This window comes from Schistosoma haematobium, chromosome 4, assembly GCF_000699445.3.
Source record: "Schistosoma haematobium chromosome 4, whole genome shotgun sequence".
In the NCBI taxonomy this organism is placed as follows: domain Eukaryota; kingdom Metazoa; phylum Platyhelminthes; class Trematoda; order Strigeidida; family Schistosomatidae; genus Schistosoma; species Schistosoma haematobium.
In genome coordinates, this window is record NC_067199.1 from 24,594,477 (window position 1) to 24,620,140 (window position 25,664).

Consider the following 25,664-nt stretch of genomic DNA (forward strand, 5'->3'; position numbering starts at 1 on the left):
CTTTACGTTAGTAAGGGCCGACAGAACACAAAAGCGCAAAGGAGGGGGAGTAGCTCTACTCATTAGGACTGCTATCCCATTTACCATTATCGATAGTGTATCCCATGAGAGTGGGACGTGTGAATTAGTTAGTCTTCGCTTAAAATGCAAGGGACAAGAGCTGCTGATTGGTTTGGTCTATCGCAGTCCAAGCTGTGAGGCAAATGAGATCCTGTTAAGCAGTCTCAATACTTGGTCCCAAAGTGGTCGATGTCTAATCCTAGGGGACTTTAATGCACCTATGGTAGACTGGGAAAATCTGCGAACTAAATCGTCGGAGAATTCTTTCGAGCAGGAACTAGTTGATGGGGTTATCACATGTGCTCTAGTGCAACATGTGAAAGAAGCGACAAGGTACGATCCGGACACTGAATCATCCTTATTAGATCTTATACTGACTCACTATGAGGATGATGTTGCGAACCTCCATCATATGCCACCCTTAGGTAAAAGTGACCACGCAGTTTTAACTTTCGACTTCCATATAACTGCCAGTCATGAGGACGCGTCAGTCCAGTCCAGACCCAACGTCTGGAAAGCAAACATACCAGACATCATGCACTCAGCATCGTTAATAGATTGGACAATAGACCCAGAGTCCTCCATTGAAACGGCCTGGGACGCATTTCGAAATTCATACTTAAAAGTTACCACACCTCACATCCCTTGGACTATACCAAAGGGGCCGAAAAACTCGCCACCATGGTTCAGTAGGGAGGTCCGTATCCTTCTCCGTAAGAAAAGGAAAACGTGGGATATATTTAGGTTACTGGGGACTGATGAGTCAAAATCTCAGTATCGAAAGGCTCGGAACACTTGTGCCTCGACCCTCCGTAAGTCTAGAAAATTGTACGAAGAAAAACTTGTTAAGGAATCCATAGAATGTCCTAAACGCTTGTATTCCTATATAAACCAAAGGACAAGGAGAAAAGGAAATATTCCTGCTCTATGGGGAGACAGTACTGCTTCATCATTAGTGGAGGACGACTTTGGTAAGGCTCAAGCGTTCTCGAACTACTTTAGCAACGTGTATACCATAGAAGCGCCCTTCTCGTCAGCGTATACAGATCCCCCATACATACACTGGATAGCGTGACCATTAAAGAACTCGATGTCTTTGGTCTGCTAAATAAGCTTGACATAGGTAAATCCACGGGGCCCGATGAATTACATCCTAGGCTACTGAAGGAATTATCTAACTTCGTTGCAAGCCCTTTAAGTACATGCGTTAACCTATCCGTTACGCAGGGTCGCTTACCGAAAGATTGGAAAAATGCCATAGTAAGTCCTGTCTTCAAAACAGGCACGAAACACAAACCTGAGAACTACCGCCCCGTTAGCCTAACTAGTGTGGTTGTTAAAATATTAGAAAAGATTATTCGGAAGGAGCTGTTTAAGTATCTCGATAAAAACCGGATCCTCTCGGAGAAGCAGCACGGCTTCAGAATAGGTTATTCTTGTCTCACTAACTTATTAGTGGCTCGTGAAAGCTGGTGTGCTCTTAAGGACCAAAAGCTACCTGTAGACGTCGCCTTCATTGATTTCAGTAAAGCTTTTGATAAAGTTCCGCACAACCGGCTGTTATATAAGCTAAGAAAAGTCGGGATTGGAGGCAATTTATTGATGTGGATAAAAGACTTCTTAGTTGGGCGTCAACAAAGAGTTCGGGTGAACTCAAAGTTATCTAGCTGGGAAACTGTGCTTAGTGGAGTGCCCCAGGGTACAGTTTTGGGGCCAGTGCTATTCCTCTTGTATGTAAATGACCTTCCTTGTATCCTATCATCATCGGTCTTGCTATATGCTGACGATGTCAAGATATGGAGAACGATACGATGTGAGGGTGATAGCTTAGAACTTCAAAATGACCTGAAGAAGTTATCTGAATGGTCTCAAACATGGCAGTTGCCGATAAATACTTCCAAGTGTGTTGTGATGCATATCGGTCATCAAGGCACAGATACATACACGATGAATAACACTGAGCTACCTGTCGTCCAGACATATAATGACTTAGGAGTTATCGTTAGTCAAGACTTAAAGACTACTGCACACTGCCGTGCAATAGCCGCCAAAAGTTTTAGAACGTTATGGTCAATACGTAGGGCTTTTAGTCATGTTGACGCTAAGACGTTTTTGACTTTGTATACAGTGTTCGTTCGTCCTAAACTTGAGTACTGCATACAAGCGGCTAGCCCCTGCTTTAAAAAAGACAGTGAGCTTCTGGAAAAGGTTCAGAGAACGGCGACTAAGCTGGTTCCTGGAATAGCGAAGCTTCCGTATGAATCTCGACTGGCCAAGCTGAACCTTTTCCCGTTGTCATATCGCAGAACTAGAGGCGACTTGATTACAGTCTACAAATTGCTTAGTGATAAATTTGCACCTAACATGCCCTCATTTTTCTTGTCTTCCAAAACAGAGAATTTACGAGGACACTCCAAAAAAGTTCACAAGCCGAGAACAAATTACTTGTCAGCTGACTATCGACTTTCCCATCGAATCATCAACGAGTGGAATTCACTACCTCAGCACGTGGTTGAGGCTCCATCCGTCGACTCTTTCAAAAGAAAGTTGGATCAACTGAGAGACCACCATTGCCAGGACTAACATAGGCCATCGAGCCTCCTGTCCTTCCCAAACTGAAACTGAAACTGACTTCCCAGGAGTCCTTCAAGAGGAAACTTGACCTATTCTTAAGGACTAAGGATAACATCTTATTATGAGTTACCAATATCTTTTTTCTAATCTGTTATGGTTAATATACCTATGTTCCTGCCTGGGGGTATTGGTGATCCCCTGCTACTAGACACGGAAGCCTGTTAAACGGAAGCTTCTATTCCGTCCACGTCCATTTGAAACTCGGCGAAATTACATATAAATGGTATTTTCCGCTGTGGTTAAAGTGTAGCTTTTCGCTTAAAGGCTTTCTTAAAGTTAATGCCTTAATGGTTACACAAATGCACACCAACCAGTCTATTTTTGCCCACATTTACCATTGTCATTTTACCTCCCACCATAATGTTTTCGACATTTACTTACTGCTGGAAAACGTTTCTTAGCGCTTGACCTTATTATGAAGAGTAATTCGTGTTTAAGAAGTAATTTGCAGGAATTCTAATCACAATCCTCAAAAATATCAGCATTATGGTGTCTGTCATACTTTGTGTTTGTAAGTGAGAAGTATGATAATTATTGATGTCTAGAAAATGTGGAACTTAGCTGTGTATCTGGAGTTTGTTTGATGAGAACATGTACTAAGAATGTTTCTTTTTTCCAACTAGAGATTAATTTAACGTTTTAAGACCGGCTTATTTTTTCTCAGTACATCACATACATATGAAAATGTTGAAGTATATGTAGGCATTCGTTTATTTGAGAAAAGTGTTCATATTAAAATCGAAACAATAGCGTTGAAACTAAATGTTCCCATCTTCAGTGGTAGTCCGCATTTTCGTCTAGTAAGTTCTGAAGCAATAACCACCAACTGTTGTGGTGTGGTTGTATTTGGATTTTTATTACAATATGAAGTGTGATGTTCGATAAGAAAACGGGAAGGAAAAAGAATAACACTAATTTGCTACTTATATCATCATTCTTTCGTTGCTTTTACGTTTGATTTGTCTCATCATGAGAAAAACCTGATATAAATTCTAGTAAGTCCTCTTGCTCACACTGACCAATTCAAACTTTGCTGTTAATGCATCTACGTAAAAAGAATCATAAAAATCCGTTCCTAATTCGTTCAATAAAATCAATTTGTTAAACCATGTCTTACGCGAAGTTCCAAGAGAAGTAAAATTGGTGGGCGATCCCAGTCTCATAACCTAATCCTGATTATATCTCAATAATGCCTTCAGATTGCCATTCATGAGCTTGATCACACTCATCTGAAATGTAAATAATTAATTAAAGGAATCTATGATCTTGCATATCTATTCCTTATACTTTCCTGCTAAGGATGTTTCTAGGATTTCCGGTTCCTTCTCACTTGAAGGCAACAAAACTGATGATCCACCCATGTTACTGAACATACTATTAAAGGATGAATTATTTAAAATGCATATCATTTGTTTAATATTATCAGTCAATTAGATGGTTGCTACAAGCTTTTGAAAAGTAGCGTAGTGAAGACAATTGCACACGTAACTTACCCGACCCATCCTCTAGCCCTTAATGTTAGTGTAGAAGTTGATGGCTGAGGCTTTGTCTTCGTTTAATTTGTGTATATAAGTTAATAGAAGTAATAGGCTTACTTTAGGTGCTTCCATCAGTCTCAACTTTTAGTAGGTAAACTTGCTGTACCTAGCCTAACATTTGGCTACATCCAAATCAACTGAGTCGTATGGATAATCGGGTTTTCGTTTGAGTCCCGCTCTGCTAATGATCAGCAGAATTATTGTGCTTACCACAGGCTTCTCACTTTATAGGGGTAAAGTAGTTTCATCCTGCGAATTACTTTGTTAAACGAAGCAACTAAGTGTTTAGTTGGATAGAAATAATCTATGAGCAGTTGATTTTTCTGCGTGTAACACCTGATTAGTGCAAGACTGCACATTTAGTAATAGATTGGTTTCCATTCATATTGAGTCGATTTACTATCGATATCAACAATGCCAGGACGTATACAGCACGTCTCACTCACTATCCATATGCTTGCCGCAAGAAGTACCTGCTTCTTGACCAAAGCATTAATGGAAACAATTTTTTGTTGTACGTGGAAAAAGTATGGAGCTAGAAGATTAGTTTCCAAATCCTAAAGTTCTAATGTATAAAAAGTATGTAATGACGGAATGATTAATTCACTGTTAGCATAGATTACTGATGTGCACTTACATATTATATCACTTACAGAAACCCACACGTACTCAGTAGTTAGTCATGATTAATTTTATTGTCTAAACGTTTTAAGCGGTTGAAGAGGGTCTACAAAATAACTTCTTGCCGTCCTACGATTATTGTATGTTTCACTAAGGCCTATAAAGATGTGGGACTGTTTAAAAAGAATGTTTTCATCTGTTGGAGTGTACGAGATACAATTACAGGGATCCCGTGTGTTCCATCCTTACGTTTTATCAGTATTATTCCCTAAGGATTGCTCATTGCGTTTTTGTTTATTATCCATGTAAACATTTTCTGATTTGAGACATGATTACCTCATTGATCGAGTCAAAAGTCTGACTTAGTTTGAAAATATCCATATATTACAAAAACAGGGATTGTGATTTTAAAAACTGTTCATCACTAAGATATTTCCTACTTTTAGGTCTGGGTCTTTTATATATCTCAATAAAGATGCCAAAGAGTAAGTCCATTGAAGCACGTCCAAGAAAACGTAAACAAAGTCAAAGAACTGAGGAACTTACCACTTCAGTTTCTGAGCATCCTAAACGCGAAGTAAATCACATATCACACCTGTCAGATGGCTCACGCCACCCAAAACTCAGAAGCCGTGTTAGCCATGAGCGATCATTCCTAACAGATTTCCACATTGTAAACAAAGTTCCAAAGTGGCTCATTTTATCTTTCATATATTTGGGGGTCTTGATTTTTTTGATGATGATTGTCTTTCGTCAAGTAATGGTATGGTATCAGGGAAAACAAGTTATTACTCCACTTCATCTACCTAAAGTAGTATCGGATGCTTCATCGCATGAACGATCTCATAGTTTGTTTTGGGGAAGTTATCGTCCCGGAATTTATTTTGGTATGAAACATAGAAGCCCCAAATCTCTTTTGTTTGGAGTTATGTGGACAGTCCAAGATCCAGAAAATTTTGTCTACCGCCACTCATGTGATCAATTTGATGGCGTTCTAAGGTAAAATTTTATTGGTAGTGAGTGTTTATATTTACATGCTTTTGGCTGTATTAATCGTCTATGCTTTTTTAATTCCACTTACCGGATCTTCATATTTACTAATCATTTAATCTGTTTATGGTATTTCTATAAAAGATCTAGTTTCGTATTTCTGTGAAACACTAGGAATAAGAGTAGGGAATCTGAAATTACCCTCCAACGTCCAGATATATGTTTAATATGATTTCAGATGAATGGCAGCCCAACTCATTGCATCATGTCAAAAGTTTGAGAAAGGTGGAATATTTTTCATCACTCCATCTGGCGCTTCAGAAGCACCCAGTCAACAAATTTCGTTGCGAGTATTAATTCGCATAAACCACTTTCGAGAAATTCTAAAGCAATAGAGATATGACGTGTATGTTGGTAATTGCACTATTATGTTGGTTTTTGAGCTTTGCGTAAGACTGGTATTTTCGATCGGTTACCTAACTGTACGACTTTATTTCATTAACGCCTCATGACAGGGTAACAAAATGATTTTATCCCTTCCATTTTTATCCAACCTACTTGCACTTCAGCTAACAGAGTACATTGTGTTAATAAAGAATTCGCTAATAATTTTCGGCCCAGTTATATCATAGGATTTTTCGGTATAACATAAGGCGATACATTTGTTGTTGTTTGATTTTTCACTTCATGAGTCGCATTTTTGACACTAATGAAATATGCAAAATGAAACCACCATTCATTCGTTATGTTCTTACTGTAGAATTCATCTGCAACATTTTATATACCTGATGAAGCTTACTGCTACTATAGATTAAATCGTTAGTGAAAATATCGTAATACTCCATGCATCTTGTTGTGAATAGTGAATAGATTTTTACATAATTTAAAGGAGAAACCTCATATTCATATGATATGTTGAAGCTGATGAGAAACAAGTGTTTCAGTATCAGAATTTCACCATTAAGCTGATCTGAATTTATTGTGCTGTACTGAATTTATTTCAGGATCACTAGTTGTACGTTCAATTACCAATATGCAGGTTAGTCTGATTGATTATGAACCACACTTATGTTAGAATGGACATTGGTTGCTCAAGTGCACTTGTAATAAACGAGAACACAAGTGGGGACAATCAAATGTATTTTAATCCAAAATTACAGAATATCTTGGTAAAATATGAAAACCATTCATTAAATACTTCATTTGCAAATTTCCATCATTTGTCTTTTACATTCTGTATAACTCTTCTGATTCACAATTCCTTTCTAATTCTGTCCCTGTTCTCTTCAAGTCAACCTTCATAGCCTCCTGCTGCTAGGTTTTCCACTTCCGACTGGTGTTACACACTACTTTTGTCGACAAACATAAATGGCACACACCATACACTTGTAAATTCATGTTGAATCTAAACATTTGATTGTGTAGTTCAAGGTCAAATTATGAAGTAAAATATTTTTGAGTCATGAACTTTATAATTTTTGTTGTAAGTATAGTTATTCACTCATACTAAGCAAAAATATATTTTCTTGTCCGTAAATCCATTGATTTATAGTCGAGTTGCATTTAAGCTTATTAAAAATCTTGTTTAATAGTTAAGGCGCGGTTCATTAGTGATTAATGGACTCCATTTTCAACCAACTGTTTACAGGTTCGAGCTTTCTGCCACTCAGATTTAAACAACTGAGTGTCATCACCAGACCTCACGAAATATGGGGCTCAAAACATAGTTCGAAAAATTATATTTGGCTATTGAAGCACATTAAATAAAATGTATGAGTCTACTGTTTAATACATTTTCCACAACTAAAATGTTGACACTGCCATCTCTTTTGCCACGTTTTTTGTAGCTACAACTGGTTGGAACACGATGGTCGTACTTTTGGAACACAGCAAATAGTGGATATCCATCATATTATCACGATATCTTTTGTAAAACCGTCTTCTGACTTGATGGGCGGTGACTGGACAGTAAGGATTTCGGCAGTTGCGCGGAATCGTGTGAGTTTTTAATGTAATAAACTATTACAAACTCGTCTCTGCAGATTTTTAGTGTCAACGTCTGATAAGATCCGTTTTCACCATTTAGTTAGTGGATCTGCCTAACAGACCTTACAGAGATTAATTAAAAAAGTTCTTTGTACAAAAGTTTGCGTAAATGTATTGGATTCACTGATGTTCTATTCTATTGAACTTTATCTGTTATAAATAAAGTTACTGGATCTTAATTGTCGACAGTAAATTTAAGTTATTCAATAAAGTGTTTTTGCTACTTTATTTGTTAGACTTCTATGGAATATCCATTGTCGGTGATTGTCTACTTTTATTATCCTGGTGATAAAAATGACTTCTTCATCGAACCAGTCATTTCGAATAAGAAAATTACTGGATTGGAAGGTTAGTTTATTTATTATTCCTTTTAAAATTATGTGAACCTGAGATCCTCTTAAGTGAGAGTACTTTCTTGAAATTTCACACTGATCGCAAATTTTTAATAATAAAATATTTGGGATACTACAAATATTCTCCATGATACAGATCGTGTTACGTAAGGTGATGAACAAAGATCAATAGCACAGGCCATAAACATTTTGTGATATAATTGCCACAACTCGACCGTAAACTATTGTTTTGGGAATGGTCTGTGCTACTGTTTAGTGTGATAGTGTAAAGTAGTTTAAATCTGTCAAACATCTCACTTATCTTGACAGTTGTATTAGGTCTTGGTGATTGGTTACCTAAGAAACATCTGTGGAGATGGAAGTACTATGTTGGCTTAAACTACCTATGGAGATAATCAGATATTTATTTAAGCCTTGTACTATGACGTCATAGTCTCTGCGTTTCACTGTATGGCTGTAAAGTGTAATCGGCGAGACTCTAATTTAGGGACGAGCCAATCAGAATATACTTAATATAAAGTGAAAATATATTATAAGAAAGTAATGAATTACAGTGGGTATTCTTCTTTTACATGAGTTAAAAACTTGTTAAGGTTTGATAAAGGTTCAGAGGTTCTGAATTTATAATGCATACGGTATAGAAACTCGTCCATAGGGTTAGGGGTCAGGGTTGTAGCCTCTCAGCAAACACCTCTGCTCTAAAATCCGCTGTAAACCGATCGTATGTTAGCATCACGTGTTGAACTTGGCTCCGTGACCTTGAAATTGCTCAAACGCTTCTTTTTGGCTCGTCCCTAAATTAGGATCTAGCCACCCTAACCTAATCCTAACCCTAACCCTATGGACGAGTTTCTATACCGTATGCATTATAAATTCAGAACCTCAGAACCTTTATCAAACCTTAACAAGTTTTTAACTCATGTAAAAGAAGAATACCCACTGTAATTCATTACTTTCTTATAATATACTTTTCTGATTGGCTAATAATTGTCAAGGTCATTTAAGATCCGTTCAAAGGTCTTCCCTAAATTAGAGTCTCGCCGTGTAATCACCTAAACAAGTGCCAAGTTTTTAAATATTTGCCTTCAGGTGACGTCAAAGCCTCCTTCACTACCTGAAAGATAGACAGACATGTTACTGGCATGCAGTGATTATCTATTTCAACATATTATGCTGGCCATGATCAGATACCCGACCGTTGTTGCTACCTTGATGTGGTGGTCGGGCTTGCCTATCGTGATGAAGCAACCGAGCTATACTGGCTGGAACAACCGTTCCTCAAGGTCCTACCATGTCAGACAGGTCGGTTGAAAAGCGGTAAGACTAAAAGCAACAAACCCAAGGTCCGAAGGCGAAGTCGTACTGCTGACTGTACAGAGGTGTGACAGCAGTAAGGTGTTTCCTTCAGACAACCAGCATGACAGCGATGCTGCCTTCCCACATGGAGGGGTGGGGTTAGAAAAGGTCGACCCTAAAAATGCACACCTCACCTTACTTCACGGATTTCCGTCTCCGGCGGTAAGGCCCTTTTGAAGAACGGAGCTAACACGTCAAAAACCTCCCACGAAAAGGCCGTGCGCGACCGGCCTCAAGCAGTTGTCCCTTGGGCACTGCGGTCACGCTCTCAGGTCACTGAGACCGCCTCTAATCCAATTTCCTTTTCAGGTACCTCCAGAAGAACCCTTCCTCGGTGTGGGCAACCGGGAAGTGATAACCGCCCTCATACCTCTAACAGCACTCGAGACTACTGTATTCATAATCAACCTTCTTCTTCAATTCCTATTATTCCTCCTACATCGACTTTCAACTCTAAACTTCCTCTTTCGGCTCCCTCCTCAAGTGTCACCATAGCCAACGATTCTAGTGCTCAAAACTCTGTCCCAGGTCTACTGAAACCTCGCTCCAAACTACACATTGGAGCCTTCAACGTACGCATCCTATGTCAAATCGGTCAGCAGGCTTCCTTGGCTAAAACCCTAGAGTCTCTTTCCATTGATGTATGCTGTGTCTCCGAAACACGCATACAGGATCCCAGTGTGGTCATTCACTTGACCTCACCTCGGCAAAACGGAGAGCCAACGAGATACACCCTACGTGTATCTGGTGACCCTATGGCCAGTTCTCGTGGACTGGCAGGTGTAGGCATAGCACTAAGCATGAGGGCGGAACAAGCACTGCTAGAGTGGATCCCCGTCAACAGTCGTCTATGTGCTGTTCGGCTAAACGGCTCCGTAAGAACTCGGGAGGATAGGGACACACGTCGTTGCCTTTTCGTCGTTTCTGCCTACTCTCCCACTGACTGCAGCTCAGATGATGTGAAAGATGAATTTTACAGGAAGCTTTCTGAACTTCTTCAGAAAGCTAAACGCTCAGACATAGTACTCGTAGGGGGTGACTTTAATGCTCAGATAGGTAGCTTAAACCAAACAGAAAGGCATTTAGGTGGATATTTTATCATTCCGGCACAGCGAACAGATAATGGTGACCGTCTGCTGCAACTGTGCTCTGACAATCGCTTATTTTTAGTAAACACAGATTTTAAGCATAAGGAGAGACATCGTCTAACATGGCGACCCCCTACACCAAACCAACGATGGACTCAAATAGACTATATTGCCATCAGTCATCGTTGGAGAGGGTCGGTAGAAGATTGTCGCTCATTCTGGAGTACCGGCTTGGACTCCGACCACGCCCTAATACGGGCACGCATCTGCTTGCGCCTCACTGGACGCAAAAAGCCACATTAAAAAGACCCGTTAGAACTGAGTTGAGTAACGAGAAAACCAAAAATAGGTTCCAAGAACAACTGAGTTCACAATTAGGTAGTTCTGAAGACGAGGCCGACCCAGATGTTGCTTGGAAAGACATACAAGCAGCTGTGGAAACAGCAGTGACATCTGTTAGCGACTTAAACCACAGGGTTACAAAGAACCAGTGGATTTCTTCAAAGTCTATCACACTGATGGATTCTCGCAAACTCGTCCCATCAGGTTCCGAACATGATGAAGAGCGACAACAAATCAGATCTAGGTTAAGAAAAAGTCTAAGAAACAACTGTGAGCAGTGGTGGCCAACGAAAGCAAAAGAGATGGAAAAGGCGGCGACTATAGGGAACACAAGACAGCTCTACAGATTAATAAAAGAAACTGGAATTAATAAGTCAAGTGTAAGTGAGATTATATCGGAAAAAGACGATACTCTCATCTGCTCCCAGTCCAGACGTTTAGAACGACGGGCGGAACATTTTAGGGAACAGTTCATCTGGCCTTCAGCTACTCTACAACTACCCTCCATTCCCAGACAGCGTGAATGGAACATTGAAGTAGGTTCCTCAACTCTAGCAGAAGTTCAAAAGGCTATAGTTAATCTGAAACGAGGAAGAGCAGCTGGTCCAGATGGACTGGCTCCAGAGGTCTTTAAGGATGGTGGTCCAATTTTAGCGATTAGGTTGACTAATATTTTAGCTAAGATCTGGGAGTTAGACGTTATCCCATCTAACTGGTCACAATCACTTATCGTCCCAATATATAAGAAAGGGTCAAAATCATCCTGTGACAACCACAGAGGGATTAGTTTAACTAATATAATATCTAAAATACTAACCTCGATAATTATCAGACGCCTAACTAAGACTCGTGAACTGCAAACACGAGAGAACCAAGCTGGCTTCAGACCTGGTCGTGGCTGCATCGACCACATATTCACCATTCGCCAGGTTCTAGAACATAGGCATACTTACCGGCGTCCGACAATGATGGTCTTTCTTGACTTAAAAGCAGCATTTGACTCCGTAAACTGCGAGATCCTGTGGCAGTGTCTGTCATTGAAAGGCGTACCTCAGAAGTACATAAACCTTGTGAAGCCTCTTTACTCGAACACTACTTGTCGAGTGAGAGCTTATGGCGAACTGTCATCTACTTTTGCAACCTCAAGTGGTGTCCGTCAAGGCTGTCCACTTTCCCCATTTTTGTTTAACTTCATCATAGATCTACTGATGGAAATAACATTCTCGACTACTGATTTCTCGGGTATTGATCTCCTTCCAGGAGGTCCACTTATCGACTTAGAATACGCAGATGACATAGTCCTGTTTGGTGAAGACGCTGACAAAATGCAGAGTCTTCTGGTAGCACTGAGCAACAATGCCAGAATGTTTGGAATGAGCTTCTCTCCCTCTAAATGCAAGTTGTTGCTTCAGGACTGGTCTGCGTTAGCACCTGAACTAAGGATAGGGAGTGAAGTAGTCGAACGCGTTGACAACTTCACTTATCTTGGAAGTCTGATCAGCCTTAATGGGTTGGTGTCTGACGAAATCTCAGCACGGATTCGAAAAGCTCGTTTGGCTTTTGCCAACTTACGTCACCTGTGGCGAAGGCGAGATATCCGTCTATCAATAAAAGGACGAGTATACTGCGCGGCAGTCCGTTCTGTTTTACTTTACGGCAGCGAAACATGGCCATTAAGAGTAGAAGACACTCGTAAGCTACTAGTATTTGACCACAGATGTCTTAGAAATATTGCTGGCGTCTGCTGGGATCACCGGGTAAGTAATAGTGAGGTTAGACGCAGGGTATTAGGAAATGATGGTAAATCAGTTGATGAGGTTATGAATCTTCATCGACTGAGATGGTTGGGCCACGTGTTACGTATGTCCGAACACCGATTACCACGACGTGCAATGCTATCCGGTATTGGAGATGGTTGGAAGAAAGTTAGGGGCGGCCAAACCAAAACGTGGCATCAGTGCTTGAAGTCACTAACTTGTAGTCTGAGCCATGTTGGTAGATGCAGACTACTTGGTTGATGTCCGCGTGACTATCGTAACCAATGGTTGGAGACTCTTGGTGACATGGCTCAGAATCGATCACAATGGCGTCGGTGTATACACTCCCTGTCTTCCCTTAAACTAAGAGATTAAAATCGCTTCATACCTTTCTACGAACCAATTTTTTCTTCTTGTACTATATCTCTATATGCAATCTTTCTCTTATATATTACAACCTTTGACCTAACCACTGCTATGAATCCGGTGTTCATCTTGTGTGCTGATGCGGTATGGCAACCTGGACCGATGCACATATGTGCCTGGTCCTACGTTGTAGCTGACTGACTGATGATCAGATAGGTCAAGAGATGATTTTAAGTCGAAGTGTGGTGGTCGGTTTGAGATATTTACGTTGGTATTAGATTAATAACTTGTGTTTTTACGATTACTGGCATGATGCTGGTCGACAACAGCGCAAGACGTATGTCGTGGCAAGGTATCACTTCATGAAATCGAACCCAGTGACCTATTAGACTCACTAACAATCCTTAAGTGAGTAGACAATTTGCTACACATCACATTATGTTGCTATCGTTTCTAAAATAAAACCTATGTTCTCACACAAAAATATCTGTTCAAAATAATGTGACTAAATCTATATTGTAATAAATAAGTAAACACTTGTGAGATCTATGGTCATTAGACATTTTACTTGTTTTTACCACATTTCTTGAGATTAATTGTCTTGTCGTTGTAGTAGCGCAGTATCTTAGCGATTAAGACACTCGTCTTTCAACTACCAGGTCGTAGGCTTGAACCTCGCTTCATATACTTCAGTCTAATCAGCCTAACTGTAATCATCTCAAGTACTCAAAAAGCAAAATACTACTACTGTTGGTTGTAGAACCACTGTCTAGTTTAAACATAGTTTTAAATTATGCATAATCAACATATTACTGCTATATAAATACGATGTTTTGAATCTAGTAGGTGTATTCAATCCTTGATTTTTATTATTTTTACAATTTAGGTAGTTCAATGGAGTTGAGTGATTTTCATGTTTTGTTTCATCCTACTCCTCATAAATTACAGGAGAGTTCTCTCGTGGCTTATATACCTAGAGAAGATACAATTAAAGAGACAATGTTATCTGGTTTAGGAGTTAGAAGAGATAAGAATTTCTTGGCACTAACAGGTGTCACAAAGAATCATAATAAAAATCAACCTCCAAATGCATGGTTTTATGAAATAAGTACAAAACCCAATGAAAATAATCAACCAATTCTGGATGTCGAATTCCTTCGATCACAAAGTCCATTTGAAGGTTTTCATGGGAATAGTTTCTCCGAAGAGTTATCTAAACAGTCTATAAGTTTCCATAAACGTTTTGTTGAAAGATTCAGTGTTGATTTAACGAAGTTTTCTAATAGACAGGTTTGTAGTTTTGAGCAAGTTGATCACATCATTTTCTAAATTTATTTTTCTATTTTATGCTTTATTGATCTATTTTGATTAAAATCCATAAAAGTTCTAAGATTAACAAACAAAGGCAGCTTGAAGAAATCGTAGTTTATGCCTAATGTTCAACAATTATAACCAATCTTTGTAGTAATAAATTTACTAAGTCAGATTTGAAGTTTTTGTTCGCTGGAATTTGTGATTATTTTCACTGTAAAAACTAACTAGAATTGATTTGAAAGGATGTCTAGAATTGATAGTCATAACGTTTAAGTATTCAGTAACCTGATTATGTTTATATCTACACATCTTGATACTATATCGTTTATATCCGTTGAACAATATGGATTATGTTTCCAAACGAAAGGTATCGTGTTTCACGGTACTGAAATTGTAGTGAACGAGAACACCAGTGGGGACAACCGAATGTATTTGAATACAAAATTACAGAACGTCTTAGTAAAATCTGAGATCCATACAGTAAATATTTCATTTTTAAAATGTCAATCAGTCGTCTCAGACTTCATTGTACCTTCGTTTTCACACTAATTCTCTGCTCTCGTTCTCTTTTCTTCGATCTTCTTGACCTGCCTCCAGGCATTTCACTTTTGATTGATGATACATATTACTTATATCTGTCGATATCAGTAGCACCACAAAATTATTAATCGGAAACATGGAATACGAAACTTATAGCGGTTAGTTATAAAAGTGCAGTATCGTGATTTCTGTATGAATATCAGAAGGGTCTCAAATGTAGACGGGTTCCTACTTAATTGTTGATTATTTCACTCTCGGTGTAATAATTATTTTTCAATTGTTTGTACAGGAGAAAGTGACCTTCCTTGTGACTTTTCGGTGGGATACTTAGCAACTCAGAACATTGAAAGCATGCTAAATCCTCTCGGGAGTTTATGTTTGTTTCATAATTCCCTCATTACAGCTGTAGAAACGATCGGGATTAAGCTAGTGGCATATTAATCCTATGAAAGAAATCTTATTCGTAAAGTGAATAGAACAAGCTAATTAAGTTAGTGCACTAAATTATTTACTTCATATTGTTCAATAAATGGGCTAGTGTAAGCACTGGTTTTGGCGTCTGCACACTTACTGTGAATGATAAACTCATTGATTAGCCAATACTTCAGTGGCTTTGTCTTAACGTCGTTCATTATGTGCTACATAAAATTGTTATTTTCCTAACTCTTATGATGAGATTTTTCATTATAATCATTCCTTACTGCATATATATATATATATATATATATATATATATATATATATATATATATATATATATATATATATATATATATATCGGGATAATCGTTTTGTGTTTCTACCTCTGAATCTGATTAGGTCAACTTATCTAAAATTTCAGTCAGCAATCTACTGGGTGGTATTGGTTTCTTTTACGGCACATCGTTAGTTCGTTCGGCTAATATTGGACCGGAACCAGTATCTAATTGGGCGTCTAGTTTATTTACTGCCACTCCATCTCGTCCCAACTTTCCGCGTGGATTTTTATGGGATGAAGGATTTCATGGTTTGATATTGGCCCGATGGGATCCAAATCTTGCAATGGAAACAGTCGGTTCATGGCTCGATCTTATGAATGCTAATGGTTGGATTCCACGTGAACAGATTTTAGGTTGGGAGGCCAGGTCAAAGGTTCCATCCGAATTTGTTGTTCAGTCCTCTGATGTTGCCAATCCACCATCCTTGATTTTAACTGTTGAAGTATGTTGTCAAGTTTTTAAACTTTTTAGTAGATTCATGAACATATTTCCATTTGCATCACGGCATATTTTATTACGCCTAATTTGTATTACTAATAGTTGAAGCGAATATTCAGTTGTGTTATAGTGTAACAAAGTTTCGTTATGAAGCGTTAAATTCACTGTGGTTATAGATGATATGTAATTATTAAGTGAATGTTGTATGATGGATTGTTCAAGCTCTTAATTTTATATGATGTCATTTCTTACCAATGGTTATACAAGAGTGTAATGATCATAGTTCATGTGAGAACCTAGAGTTCTACTCTGTTATATTCATTTCTAATGCTACAACTATCTGAAAAGTACTCGGTAGGAAGTCCTATAACAAACACGATTGTAAGCTCACTTAATCACTTGAAATATAGTTTTTCCCACTATAATTGTGCTTATTAGATATATTCCTTTGGAAACGTCTTTTTCACGGAGTCTTCAGTGAGTGTTTTGTGGTGCCAGCTGATCTGACTCCAGTTTGGATGAACGTATGAATATGCTATGAACATAAATCGTTCATTTAACTCCGTATATTACCTAGGCTAACCCCGTTTGTATGACAGCGGTAATAAGAAACCAAATACAAGTGGACTTGGAGGAATTCAGACATTCGTTTATCCAGACAGAGATTCAGAATAAGAGGTAGCACAACGAAGAGGAAAGAGCGAAGCGAAAGGGATCGGATAAGGCATGTGAGCCAACTCGGTTTAACCAAGTGTGAATCGATATTTATAGTCGAACAAAAGTAAACTACAGACACATCATGAATAGTGTAGGTAATTGACACATACGCTCATATATATTATTTTTATTTACATACGCTAATATAAAAACAGTCAAGGTTAATAAACGAATAATTGATGAGGTTAAAATGTGACTCAAGAAGAATAAATAGATTGGTCTGTTTAGAAGCTAGAATAACCCATGTGGGCTTGAAATGCGCTGTGCTTGAAGAGATTCCGAGTTTACGTAACCTGAGAACGGAACAAAGACTGACACAATGGCAGATAAGCACCTGAGCTACAAATCTTCACCATCTCAGATAAGCTAGCTATTCCGATGTGTCCCAGCCCCGCTAACTAGAGAGAGAAGTTCAAGTCCGGAAAAGGGAAATATTATTCCACAAGCAGCCAGAAGCACGAGCAACAACAACAAGCACAAATCAAGCGTAAATATACAGCACAAAAAATGTCCTTGGGAAGCGTTACAAAATAACACACTAAAAGACACAAAGAACCAATAGCGTTTAAGATCCTCCCAAGTGGGAAATACAACACGAAGGTAAAAATGGGCGCTTTTAGCGCGGAAGCAAGAAATTTGAATTTTAAAAATAGAGTTACAAAACTAAAGTATTTATCAAGTGTGTTCTGGGGATCGAACATCCCCAGCAAAATGATACTAGACACTACAAGTGTACTGATATGGGACCTAAGGTAGCGAACTCCATATAGGCAACTAATCTCGTATTTGGGCAATTGTTTGAATGAACAGGAAAAGTAGTTCTTTACGCTTAGGTAAAATCCATTTTCTGACAAAGCTTACTGGTACAGTGGTTGGTAATGTAGTCAACATTCATCAGGTAAATCTCACCCCTTGCTTAGCTATTCGTAATTTGAAAGTATTTCATAATTGTCTTACGCCTTCAGTATACCAGTTCCAATCTATTGATCATAATAATGATGTCGTCTGACGAGCAATTTAAATTTTTACTCAGTCTTGTTTGAGGAGGTAGGTGGAGTTTAAATAGTCGGAACATGTTTTATAGCTCTCATCCTGTAATTTCGGTTAACGGGTGTATGTTTCATAGTCTTTATTGTTTGGTATAACATTCAAACAGTGACAAGTTGAGGTAGTTTATGTTGAATATGCTTCTAGTCAGTTGGTCAAAACTTCCTAAACAATTTTCTGAGTATTTTATTTATTCCTTTTTGTAATTTTGTGTATTTCTCATTGATTTGTTATCAGTCATGAGCATAATTATGATAAGTCGTGTGGATTGAACGCTATATTGGTTTCCTAAGCTATCTGGTAACCCGCAGACTAGAACTACACAGCGACTTGAACACCAGAGAGAAGACACAAGTATGAGAGAAAATGCTTTATCCCAAGGTTCATTCTTGTACAGAAAATCAAGGGTATTTATAGATGTTGGCGTCTGTTAAATCAACATCATATTTCAGCCAATCTGTCAACGTCATATTATGCTACCGACCAATAATAGCACGCCACGCTGGAATTCTCGAACGTTCCCTCGTACATTGGTTGGCTAGGATCCTTCGGCTCCTTTTGGGCCTCTGGAGGCTCCGTTGAAGTTTTACGGAAACCAACTCAACAAATTACTAACATTTTTTACAGCAATAGTTCTTAGTATCTTGATAATCGTTGCATGTAATATTTATTATTGGTATGTTTCTAGTTTCTTTGTTATTGAAATTCTTTCAACATTATATATTATTTTGTACTATTCATGCAGGCTTTGTTAGATCGTTTGCCTCGACTAACTGTTGCTGAAGCTAATGAATTTCGTCGTTGGTCTTTGTTAATTCTTCCAAGGCTACATGTTTGGTATCAATGGTTCAATACTACTCAGATTGGTCCTGTCCCTCTGTCATATCGCTGGCGCGGTCGCAATCCAAATGAAATTCATCAGCTGAACCCTCTTACATTAAGTTCTGGTAAATGCTTGAGAGTATCACTTTAATCCTTTTTTAGATAATGGTTATTATTTCTATAGGAATTTTGCACATGGCCATTATATGTTATTTTTATTTCACTCTAATTCATTAAACATAGTAATCATTGTGACACGCTTAAGGGTACATTAACACTTTGTAAACGGAATTCCGATGTCTAATGGAATTATTGTTGCATGTAATTCATATAAACATCATGGAAAACATGCAGTTTCATTTATATTATTAAGGAAATCACTTTAGAATATATACATCTCTTAAAATATTTTATTCAACGGAGTAATTATTTTCAACTAGTTCATTTTCAAAATGGTACAATAATATATATAACTGTGTGTTTGTTAAAGTTTTATTAGTTGTTACGTGAATTTCGACTGGATATTCATCTCTGCCTACCTAGTGAACTTGTACTGAGTTTATAGATAAAAAATGGATACAATTTTTATGGCTTAATACGAAATAATTAGGATACTACCAACTTTATGTTTCTTATAATAGTCTAGATCAAATATATTCATTTTTTGCAAACACTTGTAGTATGCCCAGATTTGACAATATTTCTTATCATTTAATAGCATTAGTGAGATTTATATATACCAATTACAAGTACTCAACTTTGAACCTCATTGTTTGTATGAGGTGTTTATTAACTATCACGCGAATGCTTAAACCGTATAAAGTATGTTTAAAAATTGAGAACTATTGGTTGGAAATGCAGTTATCTAGCCATTGAACCCACTGCGCTGCATGTGTATTACTCAAAACATTTTGTGTGATAATGTATCCATTTTCACCAACTGTTATAAAAGTTTTATGATTGTTTTGTTCTGTTATCACTTTGCTCACTACATATATATATATATATATATATATATATATATATATATATATATATATATATATATATCATGTTTTGTTTTCTGTTTCAAGGATTAGATGATTTCCCTCGTGCCTCTCATCCAACTGATGATGAACGTCACATTGATTTACGTTGTTGGATGACTTTGTTTGCTCGTGTAATGGCAAGATTGGCTTCTATTGTTACACAATTTATGCAAGCAGATCAAAATGCAAATGGTCGGTCAAAGCTAGAAGAGACTCGTTCATTGATTGCTGAATATACTCGTTGGGCTGATCTATTATCAGATGAGAATGAACTGGATAGACTTCATTGGTCAGGAAAACAGGGCCGCTATGCTGATTACGGTCTGCACACAGACTTTGTTAGACTAGAGATGCCTGATATACCTAAGGGATCACATGTTTCTGATGAGGTAGTGATTTCATGCGTTGATATTTCCTTTTCATTTATATTTAAAATATTCTGTGCTTATTTTAAGGTACTTTTTATTGTTTTCATAATTCTTATCATAATTTTTGGATATCTTGAAAGGAGATATGGATTATATATTTTTTGGGCTTGTTTGCAAGAATTTGATTTACTATTTAAATAGCGATTGGAATATTATTCTGCACTCTGTAATTAAAAGTTTGGCCCCAACAATTTGATTACTGAACTACTAGATGGAATCCAACATTATCTACCGAAGTTTTAACTTCGAACGATAAGTGTAGCTCTTATCCTAGTACAAAAAACATGTTCAAAGCTAATTGAACTATTTTGGTTTGGGTAGTTAAGGGATTCTATTATTTTTTTCAATTCACTAATGTTTAATTTTATATGGCGATATTATAGTTAGTATTACTGTCAGGTACGGAGACTCACTTATGATAGATCAATGAGATCTGGTGCTGTAATGTCGTGAGCTCATATTATTATTATATGATTACTTCAAGAGGAAGGGAGTCACTCATTGAAAATAACTATTGTGATTAAAGCATTCGATATTATATATTTTGTAATTATTTCTTTAATTTCACATTGACTTTTTACCATAGCAGATGAGATTGGTACGAGTAACTGTGAAAACCCCATCACTGCAGTTAGTGGACACCTCGTTTGGATATGTAAATTTATTCCCATTTCTTTTGAAAGTTCTTTCTCCTACATCACCACGACTTCCTCGTTTGTTAGCTGACCTGAGTAATAAGGAATTGCTGTGGTCTGAGTTCGGCTTGCGTTCAATCAATCTTAAGTCTCCTTTTTATCATACACACAATACCAAAGATGACCCACCCTACTGGCGAGGTGCTATATGGATAAATATAAATTATTTGGCCGTACAGTCACTACGTTATTATTCTCACCATTCACGTACACCTGTACCTGTCGCTGCAGAAGCTAAACGATTGGCTGAACAACTGACGCAAAATTTAGCACGTACCGTATTAGGTGGACTTGAACGAACAGGTCATTTATGGGAACAGTATAACGATCAGACTGGAAATGGTCAACGTGGTCATCCGTTTTCAGGATGGACAAGTTTAATTAGTTTAATAATTAGTGATAGTTCTTAACTTGTTTGTACATTGTTTTTATCATTTATATGCCGTGACTTAATGTTGTATATCCTTTTCTTTTTTACGTATTTTGTCTTTATGTTGTTATATTTTTGATCTGATGAATAAATTTTGGTGGAATAATAGGAAGTATCTGAATGGATACTAAGTGATTCTTCAAGTAGAATAATTATTTTGGTCTTGGAGTCTGTAATAAGGCTTGAAACGTACGGTGTTAATAAACCAAAAATTCATGAGAAGACCGTTATGAACCGGCTTCAAGCAATTATCTTTTGGCCTCTGGATTTATTCTTCCAGGTCATCAGGAGCACTTCTACTCGTAAAAAGTGATAGTAACCCCTAAGGAGAGAGGGAATGTCTAATTAAAAGACACAGTCGAATTTTTTGATATTTCAACCCAGAGAATAGATAATGGTTACTGTTTGTTCTGAAAATGTTCAGACCACTGTTCATTCATAGCACGTATCAACATTAATTATAAGAAGAGACTTACATAACCTAGCGGCCCTCAACCTCGACACGACTATGGATAGAAATAAGGTTATATAACCATCAGTCATTGTCGTTGTTATGATATCCAAACACCTGTAAGCACTAAAATGATATCTGTCATCAACTTGAGTCAAAAGGTTAGGAAGGACCATTAAATTCCTGAAGTTCTTATCAAATTCTTAACTGCTTTAAAATTCATCCTGTTATACACGGAAAAAGACAGATTGACGACAACTCAAACATAGGCTAATAAAAACATTATGAAATGATCATGATCAATGGTGGACAATAAAAGCAAAATAGACGGGAAAGGCAATAGGCAGCACTAGATATCTGTCCCGACACGTCACAGATAGATGCATTAGAAAGCCGGTTGTCAGCTGATGTATTTCTGAAAAAAACGGAAATATTATTTATTAGGTTTAGGAGATTAAACAAATGGACAGCATAGTGGGCAACAATTCAGCTGACCTTCAGTAACTCACCTCTTCCCAACAGCCTGATTAAGAAATCGCTACAATTCTCCCAACTCTTTTAAGGATGGATATGGTCATATCTATCTTGAAGCAAGGGAAATCAGCAGGACCTGATAGATTAACTTGGAGGTTATTTAGTCATGGTGGTCCAGTATTAGCTGCTAGAGTTTAGGAGCTTGGGGTAGTCCCGTCTGACCGGCCATGTTCACTAACTGTCAGTTTAGAAATGACAAATCTTTCTGCGAAGGAATTACTTTGTTTTGTATAGTCCCAACATGTCAGCCTCAATTATCGCTCTATCATTATTTAGATCTCGAAAATAACAAACTAGGAAAACCTAGATTGAATTCAAACTGGAATCCGGATGTATCAATCAAATATTCATACTTCCAGGTCCCAGCACACCCAAGTCACGTTCACCTGTGGTTATGTATCCTAACTTAAGGTTCTTTACTAAGAACCTTTTGGTTAAATCAGCGCTTAGGGCGAACTGTAATCTAGATTGACAATCTCAGTTTGTCTCCTTCAAGATTGTATATACTATTACTCTTCGTATCTTATTTCGTTATAAATTACCTCGCCCCAGAAATCATAAATTTCAGAGGTCGGTATTTTATCAGGTTCACTTAATGACAGTCCTATTTGTGGAAGATACACTATCCAATCTTTTGAACTTGAGTGACAGTAGAATCATGTTTAGCATTTGTTTCCATCCAAAAGCAGAATGCTGCTTCAGTACTGGTCTGGGTCAGTCCTTACACTAATGATAGAGTGAAGCGGCTGGGCGCGCGCCAGTTCGATTCAGTCTCATTAACCATCGTTTTTTGGTGGCTGACACGGATTCTTATATCTCTCTTGGTTTCTCTCAGTGTGCTCACTCGTGCCGTAGAAAAGATACCTGTCTTCCAATCAAGTTATGAGTACATTATACATCAACGCGCTCTATATCACTGTATGGTTGTGAAACATGGCCTACGAAAGTAGACGATACTCTTGGGTTACTGGTATTTGACTGTAGATATCTTTGAAGTATTACTCAGGTGTGACAAGTTCACTAAGTAAGCTATGATGATATTTGACGTGAAGTAATTATTCATCGATTAAGGTGACTTGGACATGTATTACTTATGCCCAATCAACACATCCCTCGATGCGCATTGCTGGGTAATGTGGGAGTAGGTAGGGGTAAGAATTCATGATTATCTGACTTAAATGTTTTGGAAAATACAAACTAATTTGTTGAGACCCACAAGACAGTCCTAGTTATTGGTCGGGCGTGGGTGATGACTCAGTCCGTTGTATTAGTTCAAATACATTCTCTATATATAATTTCTTTCTAGACTATATTCTTCGCTGTCTGATTTATGCGAATATCATCATTTATACTACTAGCTCTACTACCATGCCGTTCATTCTAATGATTCCATCTCGTGTTCATTCGGTATAGCGTTTTAAGCTAACAGATGTTTTCAGTATAGGGTTGTGGATATTGTTAAGATTTGATTGAGATCATGAATGGATCGATTTTAGACCACCATTAAAAACCTGGGAGCACTGGATGGACGTTTCATCCTAGTATGAGATTCCTAAGCAGTGCGCATCCACACCGTTGGATACCGGTTCAGTAGTCTGGAAGTTAAGCGTTCGTGCGCGAGACCGAAGGCCCTGCGTTCGTGTCCTGGGTGCACACTGCTGATAGGTCCTATACTTGGACGGTACGGCTGTCCACTGCTTCTAGGTTTTCAATGGTGGTCTAACATTAATCTATTCCTGATCTCAATCATAACAGACATTTGTGGCAAGCCGTATGTTAACAAGGTCTGATTGACTTTGAAATGTAAAACTAATGAGTAGTTTGACAGAAAATGATATTGTTTAATGCCTTCGAATGTATGTTTACTGTGGTCGTTTAGTTTACTGATAAAAAGATAGGGACTAGTGCGTCAAACGTGCAATTCGTTAGCCAAATGAGGCCTTAAAGTTAACATCGAGATAACTGCTGATCATGACAATGCATTAGACTATAGCAACTCACGTGCAATTGAGTTTGTTCACATTTACTTTGGTTAAGCCCTTTTGTTAACTGATTTAACGGACACAGTCATTCGTACAGTAACAACTTATCTATACTATTGTATCTTTACCATTGTTGCACTTGTATAAATATGTGTGCTTGAGCATTGCTTACTGCATACTCATATATTCATCCTGCTAGCCTTACTATCAGTCAATTTGATTCGATGATTCATTCATTTCACTATGTACATTTTAATCCTGTTCATTCGATTCGCTTGCTTTTCGGCACTACTCTTTCATGCTTGCTTAGTGTACCTGTAATTTTGGTGATCTGTGCGTGGTGTAATAATAAACTTAATCAACACTTTTTATTCGCCTTCTGATTAATACATCGTTGGGGGGTGATCCAGTAACGGTTGTCAGGACGAACTGTTTACGAAGTTTAAGGATTATTTTGAATACCGACCACCATAAGATAACGAAAATGCAAATTAAGTCTGAAACTGCTTTAACAAATCTGCTCGAGCTATACAAGATGACTACAATGATCGTTTGCTGGTGTCGGGAAAGTTGTTGAAATGGATGAAGTTGTTACATCTAGATAAAAGTATAACGAAAGAAGAGAAAGGTAAGTTTTGTGAGTGCATCGTTTATGTTTCTAACTGCACTTACAAAACTATGTATAGATTCCCAAGCAAGGATGCTATGCGGTCATATGGATGAACACCTTTATTATATGTTTTTCAACTTCAAGCCAAAAGAACTAATAGACAAACTAAGAAATCTGATTGATCATTTAGAAACAATATAAACTTTCTTAACGCTCTCACTTGTATTATAAACTACCCATTCAATTATTTGCATACCAGTGAGTTCGTGCAATCCCATAAAAAATGAAGTTTCAAATAAATTAATGTAATGACAACAATCCTCACACTAGAAATATAGTTTTACGCAGATATGAAATAATAGTATTCATTCAGAAATTATGAGATATTTATAGACTAAGACTTATGCATGGTGATTTGTAGGAAATCAAGTAACTGTTTGACCCTTGACATATTCGGTTAATAACATAATTTACAGGGGTTTTATATATAGATTCACTTGTAATTTATAGTTCTTGTTACTCTATTTAAACGTCGTTGGATTGGGATCCATGAAACAATTAAGCTTAGTTAGGTAATAAATAAGTTCCTAGTGTATGATGCAATGTAGTTATCCAAGATGTTTTGGTTAATCAGAAGCATATTCATTTAGAAAAATTACTATCTATATTATCTCATTCTGACTGTCTGATGAACCATCACGTAGGACATAGTAGATGAA

The 25,664-nt window shown here is 37.7% G+C and overlaps 1 protein-coding gene across 2 annotated transcripts; it reads left to right on the forward strand.

Moving 5' to 3' along the window:
• The first annotated feature begins 1,664 nt into the window (after positions 1 to 1,664).
• MS3_00007716 (uncharacterized protein) lies at positions 1,665 to 25,076 on the forward strand. 2 transcript variants are annotated; one of them, XM_051216038.1, is made up of 9 exons: positions 1,665 to 5,852; positions 7,691 to 7,841; positions 8,126 to 8,237; positions 14,038 to 14,441; positions 15,825 to 16,205; positions 18,711 to 18,912; positions 19,861 to 20,204; positions 20,830 to 24,389; positions 25,035 to 25,076. In XM_051216038.1, exons 1-8 carry the CDS (start codon positions 5,329 to 5,331, stop codon positions 21,346 to 21,348), a joined length of 2,637 nt encoding a protein of 878 aa, XP_051066593.1. In that variant the 5' UTR covers positions 1,665 to 5,328; the 3' UTR covers positions 21,349 to 24,389; positions 25,035 to 25,076. The 2 variants fall into 2 exon arrangements, with proteins under 2 accessions (XP_051066593.1, XP_051066592.1); XM_051216039.1 differs by lacking the exon at positions 25,035 to 25,076 and having other exon boundaries at positions 1,665 to 2,917; positions 5,300 to 5,852; positions 20,833 to 24,698.
• Positions 25,077 to 25,664: the final 588 nt, after the last annotated feature.